The sequence below is a fragment of the Adelges cooleyi genome, unplaced genomic scaffold (assembly GCF_023614345.1).
Source record: "Adelges cooleyi isolate 19-005CV unplaced genomic scaffold, UGA_ACOO_1.1 ACOO_flye_CR_arks_rails_tigmint_CR_PRNA_118, whole genome shotgun sequence".
Classification (NCBI taxonomy): Eukaryota; Metazoa; Arthropoda; class Insecta; order Hemiptera; family Adelgidae; genus Adelges; species Adelges cooleyi.
Window position 1 is genome coordinate 601989 of NW_026095771.1, and position 18508 is coordinate 620496.

At 28.3% G+C, this 18508-nt stretch overlaps 1 protein-coding gene across 1 annotated transcript; it reads left to right on the plus strand.

The window, feature by feature from the left end:
* The first annotated feature begins 157 nt into the window (after positions 1-157).
* On the plus strand, positions 158-9787 carry LOC126847731 (adenylosuccinate synthetase). The gene is made up of 10 exons (XM_050588112.1): positions 158-810; positions 4411-4513; positions 5453-5583; positions 5697-5845; positions 6740-6945; positions 7036-7190; positions 8311-8435; positions 8626-8752; positions 8817-8937; positions 9068-9787. The coding sequence occupies exons 1-10, from the start codon at positions 655-657 to the stop codon at positions 9118-9120; spliced, it is 1326 nt and encodes a 441-aa protein (XP_050444069.1). The 5' UTR covers positions 158-654; the 3' UTR covers positions 9121-9787.
* The last annotated feature ends 8721 nt before the right edge of the window (positions 9788-18508 follow it).

Sequence of the window (18508 nt, forward strand, 5' to 3'; positions counted from 1 at the left end):
AACTGCTGAATGCTGTTGCCAACAACAGGCTACGCGTATAACCCGATCGTCGGAGCTCGTGGTCGGTCGTCGGTCGGGCCCCGTCGGCGTCCCGTGTCAAATCGCCCGTGCGTCGTTGATTTTTTTGCGGTTATTATTCAGCAGTCTCCGCCCTCGGCAAACCACCACCACCGCCGCCTCCGCTATATAATAATTGTATAATATATTATTTTAAACGACGACGACACGATAATTTTCATAATACCTCTGTATAACACACTGCTGTTATTTTTTATTTTTATTTTTTTTTCTTCATAATACCGCCGTTTACCGCTTTTGCGAACGGCGCGCCCGCGCCAATGTCTGTCTCTGGGCCGCGTGCAGTGGCCATTATCGCAATGACCTCCGCCGCCGGTCGGACGGAACTCGTGATGTTCTCGTGAGGTTTTTTTTGCGTTAAATAATACAAATATTATTCTTGTATTTTTTCATTTGCAAAAAAAAATTCCATTTCGTTTTTGCCCGGCAAAATAACAACTGCCCCCTCGTCGTCGACCGATCGCGTCTGTACCGTTTACCACCGATATTACCACCTACACTCCTCGCTAGGTACCTCTACTGGGTGTGTTATACTATATTTTATAACGAGAAAAAAACCAACATATCAAAAAAACCATGGCCGTCAACGGATGCGGTGGCGAAGGGATTCGTGTTGCTGCGGGCAAGGCCAACAAAGTGACGGTGGTTTTGGGCGCTCAATGGGGCGACGAAGGCAAAGGAAAGGTGGTCGACATGCTCGCTACGAACGCGGATCTCGTGTGCCGCTGTCAGGTAACAATAAATTATTATCGACCCTTCCGTGTTGGAATGGCATTTACCTATGTGAAAATATCAACTCTACCAAAGTAGAATATACCTATTATATCAAAGCAATAAACGTGTTTGACGAAAAACGATAACTCGTAGAGAGTCGGTTGGATTTTGATAATTTTTTTCGAAACGAGAAGAATTTTTGACTAGGAATTGGCCGATACCGCTTTTTACCGATATACGATACTATAGCGATGGGAATCCGAAAATACGGATTTTTCAAAAAATCTTATAAACATTAAATACTATTACAATATTAAGATGTGTACCTAAATGAAATTTGTTGATAACAATTTAAAAAAAAAACCTAACTTTGTCTATAAAATGCTATTGGTGATTTTTGTTTTATTTTTACATATTTATCAAAACAATTTTACTTAGGTAACGCAGCTTTATATTGTAAAATTATTTAACACATATGATTTTTAAATAGCGTTTTTTTTTTTGTGAAAATCCTGATTTTCAGATTCCCATCACTATTCCAATAGGTATTCCGATATAATATTATAAAATCAACTTTTTCTGGCAAAAACCATCAAACTATAACACAAATCGATATTACACATTACCTACCATTGATTATTATTTTATATTCATTTAGAGTTAATAATTCACAGCTTATACCCAATGATACTAGGATCACCATCGTTTACGTGTTGTTTGCAAATAAATTATAAATAAAATATTTTTTTGGTATCTGCTTTCTAAAACAAAAAAAACCAATAGGTAGGTACCACCAATATCGAGTATCGGTGTATGTATCGGCCCAACTCTACTTATAACAGTCCTCTTACGGCCATGATTTTCAATAATTTAACTATATATCTACCTACGTCATAATAAGAGTTTGAAAATAACTCTATTTAACATATTTTTTTTCTAATTGGATTTTTGTAATAAAATCAAAAATTAAATCACTATCGTAATATATTCCTAAGAAATCTTTCTTTTTCAAAAAAAAAAAAAATCCGATTATTCTATAGTTTTGCCGGAATGTCTTTTTGGTAATACTTAAATGTCTAATACCTACAACTTGACAATAGTTTGTGACTGCAATTTTCAGCACTGGATCCCTTAACCCTTTCAGGGCTATCGACACAGTATAATATACACATTATATTAACTCGTAACTGGTACACTGATAAGAAGTTTTATGAGGTATACATTGATAAGCGGTGTGTTACAGGTTAGATAAAATGTTATCAATATGTCGATGATAATGTTTTACGATAAGTATAATATTATACTGTTTTGTATGTTTTCTAAAATAAAATGTGCTCAATGTATCAATTTAAACTCGAATAGGGAAGTTGCACAAAACGTAGTTTATATTTTTTATCCATACAGTATTATGTAAATATAAGTTACGCGCTAACAATTATACAGAATATAAATTTTTGGCTGATTTTTTTAATTTTTAAAGTTATTATTATTCTTTTTAGTCAAGTAAGTTTTTTTTTCTTAAAATATACACTGCTACCTGTTGGTACTTTGTACCTAACGGCTAACAGTGGATGCTTACATCTGTCGAGTTCCTGTGCATAGATTCTACCAAAACACCATCAACAAACTCGAGAGCTGCCCCAATGTCACCATTTTTCAGTCTCCACTAAAGATAATATACCTATATTGTTAATTGCACTAGGCTAAAAAAAAATAATAATTATCTTGTGCCAAAATTCAAGATTTTGGCTTTGAGCCTCCTTAGCTTGAAATTTTTATTTTTACTATTACCCTGTTCAACCTGGGTTTTATTTATACACACACACAATATACTTTTTTTACTATAACAATGTCAATAGCTGTCATTGAAAATTTGTCACGACCAAACTTTCGAAGCCAATTTTGTAAACCGTGTCACTAGGCTACTGTGTGTCCTCAGCCTTGATTTGAATACGACAGGTACCTTGGTACGGTGCGTAACAAACAAATATTTATTTCCCTTTTGTTGATTCGTTGTGTTTACATTGTATGTATGCACTGGGAGATTGCAACTCAGCCAGTATCTCTTATAATTAATTTTTTTTTTTTTTTTGCTATTATTTATATATAAATACTATGTTTTTAAATTAATTGGCAAAGCTTTCAGACCTTTTATTTGATTTTTGGCAAAACTTATTATTTAATTTAAACGGAATGGTGTGTGACTAATATCAAAACAACAATTTTTAATTATCAGTATAATCCTTTTTTTTTTTAAATAAAAATAAAAACTTTTTATTTATAGAAAAGGAATTTTTTACATATTTATTCTACACAAAAATGTTAAATCGTAAATAATGAAAATTTGGGTAAAAAAAGGTTAACTTTTAATAGAAGAAAATGACCTTAAAATCTTAACTAATTTACAAAATGTCTTTTATATTGTCTATTAATAAAAAGTAATCAGTAAATATTATAAAATTTGAGTCATAAAGCATTAACGTTTAACAGAAGTTAATGACCTTAACTTTCCAGCGGGCGTGCTGTTTGCAATAACATGAGTAATCACGTGTTTTATAATTTACAATAGTACTAAAGATAGTGATAATCATACATCCAATTAATTTGTATTAAATACTAATGTATTTACTGTACCTTGGACCTTAATTTAATAATAGGCTGTAATAAAATAAAAAACAATGTATACACACAAAATATGTATACAAAGATAACAATCTTAGTGAAAAAAAATTGATGATTACAAAGCTGTTGTATTATTTACAACAGCTTGCCCGCCCGTAGGATGATTGGAAACTTTAACTAGCTTACAAAATGTACTTTAACCTAATCATTTAAAAATGCAAAACAACATGAAACATTTTTTTCATTAGAAAAAAGAAATCACCTTAATTAATTAGCAATATAATACACATAATTATCAAAACAGTTCAAAACAATTATTATTCTATTAAAATGAAAACATAATCTTTTCACAAATTACAATTAAAAATTGTCTTAAAAAAAAAATATCAAATAGGTAAAATATTTATTTGATAAGTTTGTAGTATGAGACGTTTTTGTGAAATAATGGATAAGGGGAAAGCTAATGGAACTGTCAGGAAGTCTACAAATAAATGAAAAAAAAAAATTAGAATCTTAATTGGGTTGGAAAAAAGGCTACTTCTTAGGTAAATCAATCACTCTGTATGTATAATATTAATATATATACACATAAATATATAAATGTACATGAATTTGATACTGATATTGTTAGTTGTAAATTGTCTGGCCCAATATCATTATCGAGTCTAGTTATTATTGGATGATTTTTTTTTTTATGAGTTATGGTTATTAATTGCACGCATAACATTTTACACAAATTATATCTTAAATTTATTAATGTAATTTTCAATGCTATCTTGAAAATTTTTTTTAAGAATAATTATAATATTTGTTCTATCATCACATTTACAAATGACAACATTACAAAATGTAGGTAGACTTATTATTATAACTAATGGATCTCCGTTCTCCTCAAATGCTAATGGTTGTGCAACGAAAGAGAGAGAAAAAATATATAATTAATTATTATTATTATTATTTAAATTTATCATCTGTTTTTTTCTTTTTTTTTTTTAGGGTGGAAACAATGCGGGTCATACAGTTGTGGTGGACAACAAGGAATTTGATTTTCACTTATTACCCAGTGGCATAATCAACCCTAATTGCAAATCTATTATTGGTAAGGAACTTATATCAAAAAATTTGTTGAACATCTGATCTGATTTCTTCATGTTACATTTATATAGATCATAGATTGTACTTAAAAGGTACTTTATTTGGCTAAACATTTAAAAAAATCCTCTCCAATTGATATTGAGAAAAACGCCCCAAAAAGTTTACATATTTTTAATCTTAAAACTACAGTGCACAATTACTTTTTTAATAATAGTCATTATTTCCATAACTGTATGGAATATTCTTTAGATAATTTACTAATGATAAACGTTGACAAACCAAAAAAAATGTATTGCTCCTAAGAGAGATTTCTCTATTACAATTTTTTTGAGAACATTTTTAAAACTTGGTCTGAAAATTAAACTGAAAGTCTAAAATGCAGTTACACATATGATTCTTTCAAAAATACGAAAATCTACTAAATTACTATTGTTATTAAAAAAAGTGTTATACGTATTAACTACAGTGTACAAATAAGTAAAAAAAGAAGAGTCAATCAAAATTTTCACGTTGAGTTACAATGTTTACATGCTTTATGTTATAAGTATTTTTGTTATTAATTTTTTTTATTTTTGTTGTTTCTTTTACATAGAAAAAGTTAAAAGTCCACAATAGGTCTCCTTAGTATAATTTTTGGACTAAAAGTCTATGTAAACTATGGCTACTGAAATTGCATAAAAGAAAACATTTCTTTCCCTATATAGATGGAAAGAGTAAATTCGATTTTTTTGGGTTCACTGGTAGTATACCCCGCAAAGGTTTGGAAGTAATTAGATTATTTTTCCAAAAGCTTAAAGCGTGCCATAATTTCAACTCGATAAAATGTGCAAAATGTTGTCAGGTTTTTCTCGATTTTAAAGGGATAAACTTTTTTAATTTTTAGGCTTTAAGTACACCTTTTGGCTAAGATTTTTGAAAAAATTCATTTTTAACTGTCAAACAGGTAATGGCGTAGTAATTCACCTTCCCGGATTATTCGAAGAATGCATAAAAAACGAAAAGAAAGGACTAGTGGACTGGAAGAAGAGACTGTTGATCTCGGATCGTGCTCATCTAGTATTCGATTTTCATCAGGTATGTATTTTTTTTGTATTCCCAACCGTAATTGAAAAATAAATACAAACTTGTAATATAAACTTGTTCTGTTATGATAACGATTAATGGAGATTTTCATTTTTATTTTCAAGCAAGTGGACGGACTCCAAGAAATGGAAAAGGGTAAAAAGTCTTTGGGAACAACGAAGAAAGGTATCGGACCAACTTACGCTTCTAAAGCTACCAGAAATGGTCTTAGATTGGCTGATTTGCTTGGCGATTTTAATACGTTTAAAGAAAAGTTAGTATTGAAAAAAGCCATTATGATAAATGAATACTTTTTTTATTTATATTATCACATTTTTGCTCTATACAGTATAAACAGCTATTCTTATTTGTTTTTAAATTTCACAATAAATCACTGGTCCGTTTCACAAACGTTTGAAAAAATAATTGGTAATTGCTATTGTGTCCATCGAAACAACATAATAAAAACAAATGTTCATCTACAAATCAACCAATATTTTTTACTGTGGAAACAATCTCCGGTCTAGTTTTATTTAGAATGAAAATATTTTTACTAATAAACTCAAGTATTGGGAATCTAAGTCTGATGAGAGTTTTTATCATAATCATTATTACTTTATCAAATTACATTTTTTAAGACTTTACCTATTTAGAATGTACGGTAAAAAATAAAATTCATTAAACCCTATTGTGTCCAGATGAAGTAGAATTTTTTAAAACTTTTATATAAGGAGCAATTTTCTAAACTAAAAAACAATTGAATTCCAAGTTTTAAGATTTGTATTTAAATAAAAAAATCTAGAAACGAAATTAGTTTCTTAGGAGAAACTAAAAAGAGAACTAGTTAAATTCTACTGACCTAGAATGAGATCTGATTAAAGATTTTTTTTTTTTTCTAAGGAACTACCAAACACGGCTAAGTTTCCGGCTTGTTCGTAGTAGGGCAAAGTAAATGCCTCGATTTCAGTTTTAAAGGAAATTTGCATTAATTATAAATGTGCTTTACTTTTTATCTTTTTGATGAACGCCCTTTTGATGTTTGATTTTACGATACTGCAATATTATAATACTTAACTATTGTACGGCAATTATGAATTATTTAAATTTTATTCCGTATGATCTTTTGGCTTTTTTTGTGTACTAATAAACATTGAACATTTCTGTGTAGGTTTTACAATTTGGTCGAGATACATCAAAGGATGTTCCCGAGCTTAGTAGTGCATCCCGAAGAAGAATTGAAGAAATACGAGTACTACGCCAACGAATTACGACCGTTGGTAGTCGAGACGGTCGGTTATTTGCATACGGCTTTGAAAGACGGAAAACGCATATTAGTAGAAGGTGCCAACGCGGCTATGTTGGATATCGATTTCGGTTGTTATGAATTTTTTTTTTTTTTAAACAATTATTTTTCAAAGTTAATAATATTACGCTGACTTACATAATATTTTTTCGACTTATTAGGTACTTACCCGTATGTAACGTCATCAAATTGTAGCATAGGAGGTGTTTGTACAGGACTTGGTTTGCCGCCGTCGGCGATCGGCGACGTTATCGGAGTAGTTAAAGCGTACACAACCAGAGTTGGTGACGGTCCGTTTCCAACCGAATTGACAGACGTGAGTGTGGTTTTTCTCCCTGGATTAAATTTTATTAATACTGGAAAAGTTTTTCTTAGTGTGTGAGAAGCGATTGACAATTTATCGTAATTGTTCATTTTTTCTTTGAATACAATTTCGAACGAAACCTCAACCGACTAATAAATCTTCTAATTTTCATATTATAATGCTCGTTAAAATTCCAGCTACACATTTCACTTAATTAGTTAATTAGCGATAACACTTTCATGACCGAATTAAAAATTGACACTTAAGGCTGTAGAGTGACCAGATTTATTAAATTTTAAAAAAACGGTACTCGCAATTTTGTTCAAACTAAATAAAAACCTCCCATAAAAAAATGTTAAATCATTTTTGGTATATTTTGATAATAGTTAATATTTTTTTGTACTTTTACTTTTTAAATGATAAACGCAAATAAAAATAAATAAATAAACAATTTAGTTAGTTAAGTAATGTATACATGGTATATTATTTAACAAAATTAATATTTAAAAACAATGATTTATTTTAACTAAACACAATATTTTTTCTTGTTTTAAGTTTTGAAAATTTGTAAACTGTGAGACTTATCAATGTATGACCCTTACTACTTCATCTTGAATACATAATATAGATGATGAGTATTAGTTGGCCAATGATGACTGTTAATAGTTTTTCACATTTTGTCTGTAAAGGACCTTTCTCCGCTTGCTTTTGAGTGTACCATACGTAGATATATTTTTAAAGGCAGTATTAGTTTTAGGAAAGGTTGTTTTAAATGATGGACAGTTGTGAGGTATTTTAACATTTGTAAATCTTCTTTATATTTACTAAGTTTCATTTTTTACGTAGATAAATCAATTAATTATATTCTTGTTTATTTAAACACATTCATAATAGGAATAAATGTTCCGTTCTTCATTATGTCTTTATTATAACTATAATTTCACCACCAGGAGGTCATACCTAAAATTAATAATTTAAAAATACATCTTATTTGGCGATAATACAATTTATTAGAAAAAAATACCTAATGTAATATCTTAAAAAACAAAAATAGAAATATTTCTCTTTTGTTCCTAGTAATAACTTAAATGTTATTTGAAAACAAAAATTAATTATTGTATTTTATCAATAGGAAATTGGCGAAAAACTTCAGACGATTGGCCACGAAATCGGTGTTACGACCAAACGTAAAAGGCGTTGCGGATGGTTGGATATTCCACTACTGAGATATACTTCGATGGTCAACGGATATACTAAGTACGTCGTTATTATATTGTAATCATTTTACTGGTAAAAACCTAATTGCTGTACTTAAAAAAAAAACCAATTAAAAACAAAAAAACATTTAAATTAAATGTTGTAGTAACGGTATTAACGTTATCATTATTATTATTGTTTAACAATGTAATTATTTTAATGAAATTCCATTTAATTTTTCCACTCACAGAATATGTTTGACTAAGCTCGATATATTGGACGAATTTGACGAAGTGAATATTGGAATCGAATACGTGTTGAACGGAAAGAAGCTCAACTATTATCCGTCCAGTTTGACCGAACTGTCAGCTATCAAAGTGCGTACATAAAAAAAACTACTCGTCCGTCAGTGTGTGTGTAATTGGTTATTTGTTCTTTTAGGTTAATTACTTGACTTTGCCCGGTTGGAAAGCCAATATTGGTGGTATAAGATGCTTTAACGACTTACCCGAAAACGCCAAACAGTTTGTTTTCACGATCACAAAACTCCTCGAAGTCCCAGGTGATTATTTTTCAATTATTATAACCTGCACGGTAATGTAACATTACCGAACCAAGAACGGCTTATGCTTAAAAAGGTTGTTCTGATCGTGGTTTAATTTGTATTACAATTATATATATTTTTTTTCCAGTTAAATGGGTCGGAGTCGGTCAAGGCAGAGAATCGATGATAAATGTTGACTAATATTTAGTTTATATTATTTTTTTTTTTATTACTCACTCAAAAGTGTATTCATTGGATTGTTATTAATTATTATTTTACTTTCAAAGCACAAACTTCATTTTTTGTAAGTACGCGGTGTAGACTACAGAACGGGTTTATTTTCATTATTACACGTTCAATTTGTATCGGCGACGTAAACACGTTTATCGACATTGTGCCAATGTTGATTAAAACTTTTTTTTTATTCATAAGAAACAATACAAGCACACATTTGTACTGTCGCGAGCATTTGCTGTAAAAACTATATTTATTGTAAAATGTCTTGAACATTAAATATATTATTACCTATATAATATATATACATAAAGAAAAAAAACAGAAATCATGTGCTTACCTTATATGGCATTCGTAAAGTTTGTGGACTCGGAGTTTGTTTTCGATCACTTCCAAAATATATTGTTTCGTTATGTTAAATTTTACTTGTACAAACTGATTGTTTGTGTTGTCACTCGATAGCGGCTTTACTCGATTTTACAGCTATTCATCGATCAAGTATAATAAAAATATTTAGCCGACTGTTTGCTCGGCATTTTATTTTACGTTACGGTGACGCTGTTTGAATACATTTTTAAAATTTCATTATGAAAAATAATTAAAAATGAAATTAAATATTATGTATTTACTCTGAGCTTTTATAGTTTTTTTATTTGTTTATCAGTAATACTTGCAAATTCCTTACAAAATATCAGTATAACCTGTATATGTATACTTATTACGGAGGGAACAAAGAACTTGGGGCAGGATTGGAAAACTGGATTCATCCAAAGTCTGTGACAATTATTATGTAAATATAATATCTATACAATGCGTGTATCCCAAAAAAAATATCATTTCTGGCTAAAAGACAATAATATATATAGAAAAAGATTCAGCTTTAGTTTGACAATTTTGTTGTTTTTTTTAACGAGTTGGGTCAGTTCTTCTAAAAAATGATAACGCGTTGTTAGGAACAAATGTTACACGAGTTATAATTTAATATTATTTGTTTTACAATAATAGTTATTTTATTAAAATTTCCCACTAATGTTTTCTATATTACTATTTAAATAAAACATTATTTTAACTTGTTACCTAAATTAGTTGACGATATCAGAATTTGGGTGTCGGGTATAAATTAGTTTTACCGCATCTCACGTATTATGTAATTTAGATAAAATATACAGGTAGGAGCTTATGACGTTTGTCATCAATCTTGTCTTTCAGAAGATGTATTATTAACATAATTTGCTATACCTAAAAGATATTATATTAGAGCAAGGAAAACGGCACATATAAAACACATATTTAATTTCCAAAGTGAATCTATTGCCGGATAAAGACTTGTGAAGAGAAAACAATTCGTTGGACAACAGCCCCTTTTGCATGGGATATTGTTTTTTTTTTATGAAAAAATTGGGAATGATTTATATTATAATAAAAATAGTTACAGTAACAGCAGAAGTAGAACCTAAAAAAAAGAAACATGCTAGCTTTTAATCACAATTAATAATTACATTAAAATACAATAAAACAAAAGTGTACACATTTATTACTTATTTCTACTACAACTGATAGGTCTCTGATTCAACATTAAAAATAATTGAGTAGTACCTACACATAAAGTGAAACATACAACAGCTGTGTTATACATATAATACAACTGTGTACCCAACTTTTTTTAAATTCTTTATTAATAGATTTTTTTTTTTAATTAATAGGTAATGTAACAATACTCAAAATGTACACAATATAAAATTAATATTATGGGACGGTCTATTTTGCTGAACTGTATGTTCGGTTGCCTATATCCAGGGACATATGTACTGAACTACTAAAATTCGCTAATCTGCTGGACTGTACACCGGGTTGCCTATATTAAGGGGCAAATAATATATTCTATTATTATGTTTTCTTATACTGTTATATTATTTTATATGTAATGCGTGTAATATATTTCAAACCTTTTTATTTGATACGCATCTAGACGTTTTATCTGTAGTATAGTTCAAACAAATAATTACATAAAAATGCATTCCAATAAAATATTAACTGAAACGGCAAATAAAAATGTATTTGATGCTCCCCATTCAGTTCTAGAAGTTAGAACACATATGCTTCTAACTGGAAAATCATTGAGAGGGCTTCTCATCATTACTGAGAGACATCGAGATGAAAATCTCCTTTTACGCTAAACATAATATTGTATACCTATAGGTATTTGTGTATCAGTGCAAGATTTACCGCCTTTTTTTAGTTTATTAATAACAAAACTGCTGTTTGACTATCATTGTAAAGTCATGACTATTTTTTTTTTTTGGTCAATATTCATGACTTTGAATAGAAATTATATCCATGTATCTCAAAAAACTGTCAAAAACTACATCTATATACTAATGCATTTCTAAATAATAACATTATAAAAATATAAATACAGTATACTAAATAAATACTTTGAATCTAATTATTTAATATAAAAATTAAAAATTTTTTCCAAGCAAAGATGAAGTGCTTTTTAATACATACGTATATTTTTAATAAAACAAATCTTTTTTCCCCTTTTAAACAAAGGATTTATTAACCAATATTCATGAAATTAAATAAAACATAATCTTAACCTGTCCGAAAAAATTTGGCAAATTTTTTTTTTATTCAATATAAATAAAAACATCATAATTAAAATAATAAATTATAAAACAGTTTTTATTGATAGTAAAACAATAAAATTTTGTTGGAAACAATTGCAGGTACCTGTTCTCAGAATCATTGTATGCCATTTCTAAACAAAAAGAATGAATACATATTAGTAGATATATTAGACATATTAGTAGACCATATGATATTTGTTAAACTATTATTAAAATCAATCTATTTGATACACTTATTCGAAAGATTTGCCCAATACGACTTTTTCTAAAAAATGCGTTTTACATACCCAAGGAACATACTGCATTAAGAAAACACAATTTTATTTCACTAGAAAAAAGGCCTATCTATTAAGTGTTATTTTATAAACCAAAGAAATGCTGTGGTCTGTAATTAATACCAGTGGCGTACTTACGGGGGGGGGGGTTCGGGTTCAAACCCCACCAGAGTCAAAAAAAAAAAAATGTGAATAAGTGATATATTTTAAGTGTTTATTGTATAATTGTTACAATGTTACTTCTCTGAAGTAATTTAGAACTTAAGTAAAAAAATATAATACATTTAATAATTATATTTTAATTATTAAGTGTTTAGTGTTTTGTACAGTTTTGACTTTTGTAAACTATTAAACGCATACCTTTTCTGATATTAAAAATACGAATTTACAATCATTTTATTTTATATACTCACCTAGTTATTTTACTGTGAACTGTTTGAGAAGATGTACACATAACTGATAACAGTTTTTTTAATTTTTTATTTACTGATAACACAATAATAACTATTGTGGAAATACATTTTCATTAATTAATATATATTATTAAAGATAATAGATAAAATAAACAAAATGTATAAATCAAAATCAAAATTATTTTTTGAAAGATTCAATTTGGAATTTACAATTTTATCAAAGATAAAAATATAAAATGTAATTTTGTACTTATAAATTAGGAAAAGGTGGGGACCTAAGCAGAATTAAAATATTTTCGGAACTATTAGTCCAGAACATTCGCTATTTCTTGAAATCGAACTATCGAGTTTTTTTCCGAAAAATATTCCAGCAAAATGCAAATCAATTAATTAATAATTATTTTTTGGTGGAAAAAAAGTTGTTTATAATTTTGGAACATCTTGTTAGGTAGTATTATTTTTTTACAACCCTCTCAGAGCAAAATTTAATGTACGCCACTGATTAATACAGTCTTAGAAAGTCAAACTTTGTACTTTTAAATGTATTAATAGTATCAAAGTTAATATTGCTTTCTATGTGACCGATCATGTTATTTCCATGTTAAATAAATATAACTTTCAATTAAAAACTTTGATTTAAAAGTTTGATTATAACAAAGGCCCAATTTTACCACTTTTAAAAGATTTCTCAGGCTAACTTGAAATTAAAAATTAACATTTTATAAAAATTAACCTAAAAAAAATAGTTTTTTTGTGTCTCCTGGAAAAAAAACCGAAATATAAAATTAGGCCCTTTGTTCTAATAAGCGTCTCATGTATTATTTACATGTTTGCGCTATTTTTACTGATGGAATTTGTTTTTTTTTCTTTGCTTACGATGGTCTCAGAACCAACGTTAATGGAGTTTACAAGTGTTATTGATCAAAATATTGTTGAGAATAAATTCTTTATCGGGCAATTTGCCAATGAAATGTTTGTAATATTCATGTATGTCAATAACAGTTTGTAATCTACTGATATTTAAAAATTAAAACAAAATAATACTCACATCCTCTGTTTCGTCTCACATATATTTTTCGCGGTACTTGCACACCTAGACGTAACTGAAACTATAAATAACAAGAGTTTTTTTAATCAAGTCTTTAGTAGGTACTTTTGGTATACTATAAAAAGTTAATTGGAAAACAGTTTTACATAATATTATCATTTTGCTGTTCAGCGGTCACTGATGCTGAGTTGGAAGTTGAATCCAAAATGCTCGGTGTATTGAAAAGTAAACCGAACATCGAATCTATTATATACATATATTGCTGCACCACTATAAGTGCCCAGTATTGCGGGTAAAGTTTTGTATATTAATTTAAAAAGGAAAATCGGACTTATCGCGACCATAATGACTATTAAAGAAAACAAATAATATCTAAGATAAAATTTACGAAGAGAGAGCGAGCCTCGTTTAATACTTTCTTAATTTTAACTTTTAACCATGGCAATTAGTCCAATCGAAGGTTTATGCGATATTTTATTTTTTTATCAAAAATTGTTTTTAATCTAAAAATTATCCAAAATTCAGCCCCATAGAGTACGCCCTACTATTACTAACGTCTTATCCAGCTTTTTGTCTTGGACACTTGGTGACGTCACATGTCTGAACAAATTAGTGGTTCGAAACTTATGGTCGCACGATCCAGTGTTACCAGTATGAGGGAAATATAAAATCACGGTGCACTGTTTAAAGGATACCGGCTACCTCTTCGCTATTACTACCACGGAATAAATGAAATCAAAATGTAAATAAAGACAGCCGCCATTTTTTCAGCGGAAAGACACAAAAGTATATAAAATACTAACTATATATGTATAGTCTTATATTCATTCTTTTATATATATATATAAGAATGAAAGAACAGCCACTGAAAAAATGGCCAAAAATCATAGATTTCCCATTTATTAATCAATGTTTCCATTCTGACCTCTACAACTTTTAGACTGTAACGGTCGTCAAAATGATCAGCATTTAAGCTGCCGACTGTAGTAAAAGAAATTACGATTTTATTATAAATCCCAACACAATCATTGATATTGTAATTGACATACATGTAATATATAACGAATGCATAATAATCAATATTATATGTTTAGAAAATATATAGTTAATATAGTCAATTAGTAATATTACAAAGATAATATTTTAACTTGTTCAACTACTGTAACCAAACTTCTTTACAAATTAAATTCTGTATATCTTCTGTTTTTGAGCACTTGTAATAAGTAATAACCTCAGAAGTTATTCGTATACTTTGTGCAACTTATCTAATCGAAATACTTGCCAAGTGCCAACATATCATAATACAATTATACGTCTATAGAATATATGGACATACTTTAATATGGTGTCTTCCACGCTAACATGATATAAAAGAGGCGTTGAATCAATATTATAAGTAGAAGACCTTAATTTAATAATACAGCTCTTGCATTAACAAAAAAAAAAAAAAAGTTTTAATATTTTTTCGTTTAAAAAAATCTTTTTATTGTAGTTTAGATAATGTTCCCCAATATATTATTTAAAATTAGTGGTTTAAACTGTTGAAAATTTAACAACGCTTAATCACAGATAAAGTTCTTCTCTATTTACTATAAATATTTGGTGATTTAAAAAAATATTTTTTTTTATTCAATATAAAATATAAAAACATCAAAATTGAAATATAAATTGATTAAACCGTTTTTATTAATAGTAAAACAATAAAAATAAAAATAATGAATATATATTAGTAGATATATCATATATTATACCATAGGATAATTGTTAAACTAATCAATCTATTAGATACACTTATTTGAACAACTTGCCTAATACGACTTTTTCTACAAAATGCCTTTTTTTTATACATTTTTTTTTTATTTGGTATTATGGTAGAACATTGGCCCAGTATACATATCGGAACATACTGCAATAAGAAAATACAATTTTATTTTACTAGGAAAGGGGCCTTTCTATTAGGTAAGTGTTATTTTATAAACCAAAGAACAACTGTGATTAATGCAGTCTTACAAAGTCAAAATTTGTACTTTTAAATGTATTAATCAAAGTTAAAATTGCTTTCTATGTGAAAGTTTTTTTAAGCTTGTTAATACTATATTGTTCACTATATTAAAATCAAATGTTACATTTCGTATACAAAACAAGTGTTTTTTTCATATTAAATCATTTTAACTTTCAATTTTAAAAGTTTGATTATAACAAAGGCCCAATTTTACAACTTTTAAAAGATTTCTTTGGCTAACTTAAAATTAAAAAATTAACATTTTATAAAAATTAACCTAGAAAAATATATGTTTGTCTCCTGAAAAAAAACCAAATTATAAAATTAGGCCCATTGTTCTAATAAGCGTCTCATGTATTTTTTACATGTTTGCCCTATTTTTACTGTTGGAATTTGTTTTTTTTCTTTGCTTGCCAAGGTCTCAGAACCAACGTTAATGGGGTTTACAAGTGTTATTGATCAAAATATTGTTGAGAATAAATTCTTTATCGGGCAATTTGCCAATGAAATGTTTGTAATATTCATGTATGTCAATAACAGTTTGTAATCTACTGATATTTAAATATTAAAACAAAATAATACTCACAGCCTCCGTTTCGTCTCTCATATATTTTTCGTGGTACTTGCATACCTATAAGTAACTGAAGCTGAAGCTATAAATAACATGAGTTTTTTTTATCAAGTCTTTAGTACTTTTGGTACATTATAAAAAGTTTAATGGAAAGAAGTTTTACGTAATGCCATATCGAATTTGAACGGTACTGATGCTGAGTTGGAAGTTGAATCCAAAATTCTCGGTGTATTGAAAATTAATCCGAACATCGAATCTACTATTTACATATATTGCTGCAACACTAAGAGTGCCCAGTAATGCGGGTAAAGTTTTGTATATTAATTTAAAAAGGAAAATCGGACTTATCTCTTCCATAATGACTATTAAAAAAATTAAATAATATCTAAGATAAAATTTACGGTGAGAGAGTAGGCACGCTCTCTCACTTAATCCAATCGAAGGTTTATGCGATATTTTTTTTGTTATTATCAAAAATTGTTTTTAATGGAAAAATTATCCAAAATTTGGCCCCATAGAGTACGTCTTACTATTACTAACGTCTTATCCAGCTGCTTGTCTTGACACTTGGTGACGTCACATGTCTGAACAGATCAGGGGTTCGATACTTGAGGTCGCACGACCCAGTGTTACCAGTATGAGGGAAATACATACACACACAGTCAACGGTTATTGAAAACTGACAGTCCTCAATTGTTTTATAGTATTTTTTTATTGGTTTGTGACTTGTGTACTGTGATGTTTAGTTGTGCTAATTAAGCTTATTGTATTCCAGTAGTTTTTTTAACGGCAAATACTTTTTTTTTTTAAATTAAAATGGAGAAGATGTTCTCGTTGCTATCGCAATATTTCCAGCATTTGAAGAAAGAAAAAAAGATTTTGGATGAAAGAATGGTTTCAAAAAAAGACAAACATTTTCCCATCATAATCTTCTAGATGAATTACTATATAATAGTCATTTTAATATAATATACTCAATATATATACTCACTTTTAAAAAAAACACGTGTTTTTATAAAAAAAACATTTTTTATTATACAGACAAAATTAGAGTATTTTTGTCAATTGTTTGTTTTTATTTTTAAATTTAAACTTTTTTTTATAAATAAATATATATTGAAACAGCTAAATGTCCATATAGGTGAGTTCTGTAAAAGTTTTAAGATAATTTATGTAAAATTAATTTTGTTATAACCATTTTAATATTAAAAAAAAAAATATGTAATAAAATTAAAAATATTTTTACTACATTAAACTTAAGAACTCATATTCTTTACCTATCCTTTTTTTATAGTAAAATAGTAGTAAGTTATGGAATCTCAAGTGTACAAATCTGTTTCATTTTACACAAAAACATAAAGTACAACCACAGTTAAATTCATGTTACAAAAATCCACGTCACTATTTAAGGGTTAATGGATATATTATCCAAAATTCGGCCCCATAGAGTACGTCCTACTATTACTAACGTCTTATCTTATCCAGCTGTTTGTCTTGACACTCGGTGACGTCACATGTCTGAACAGATAAGGGGTTAGAAAACTTATGGTCGCACGACCCAGTGTTACCAGTATAAGGGAAATATGAAACCACGGTTCATTGTTTAAAGAATGCTGACTAACATTGGTCATTGTTACGAGTCAATCAAAACATATCAATAGTACTTGTTTTTTTTTTATAAAACTGTATTACTTAATAGTTAAGTTAATACAACCTCAAAAGAAATATGTTTGCAGCACCTCTTCGCTAATACTACAACGGAATAAATGAAATCAGAATGTAAATAAAGACGGCGGCCATTTTTTCAGCGGAAACAAACAAAAGAATATACTAGAACTATAAATGTATAGATATAAGAATAAAAGAACAGCCGCTGAGAAAATGGTTTTTCAGAGAGTTAATTTAAATGAATTCATTTTTTCAAGAAAAAAAAATTATTATTATTATAAAACTACATTAAAAGATATGGTTTCTTAGCTTTAAATTTATCAAAAATGTCAACTAATCAATTCTTTTGATGGTAGATAACAATACAGAGGAAAAAAGTTATTGGATAATTTTCCTACTTTTTTTCTTTATTCCAAAGAATTTTTAAAAAAAAAAAATGTATTTTTCAACACAAAAAAATTATATTAACGGTTTGATTTTTTTTTTTGAGACTAATTTATACAATTTATATCATACAATTTTTTTTAAACAATACGTAAATTACTCTGAAATAAACATTTATAGAGAGCAATTCATAATAAATTTAACAAAATACAACACCATAAATAATTTTTGTATTAGTTTCTCGCTATTTTCGAGAGTAGAATTAAAAAAAAAAATTGTTTTAATAACTATAACGATAGTAACTTCTCCGTTGTCATCTTCAAGATTGAAATCCATACCTATTACAAAAAAAACCGAATCGTTA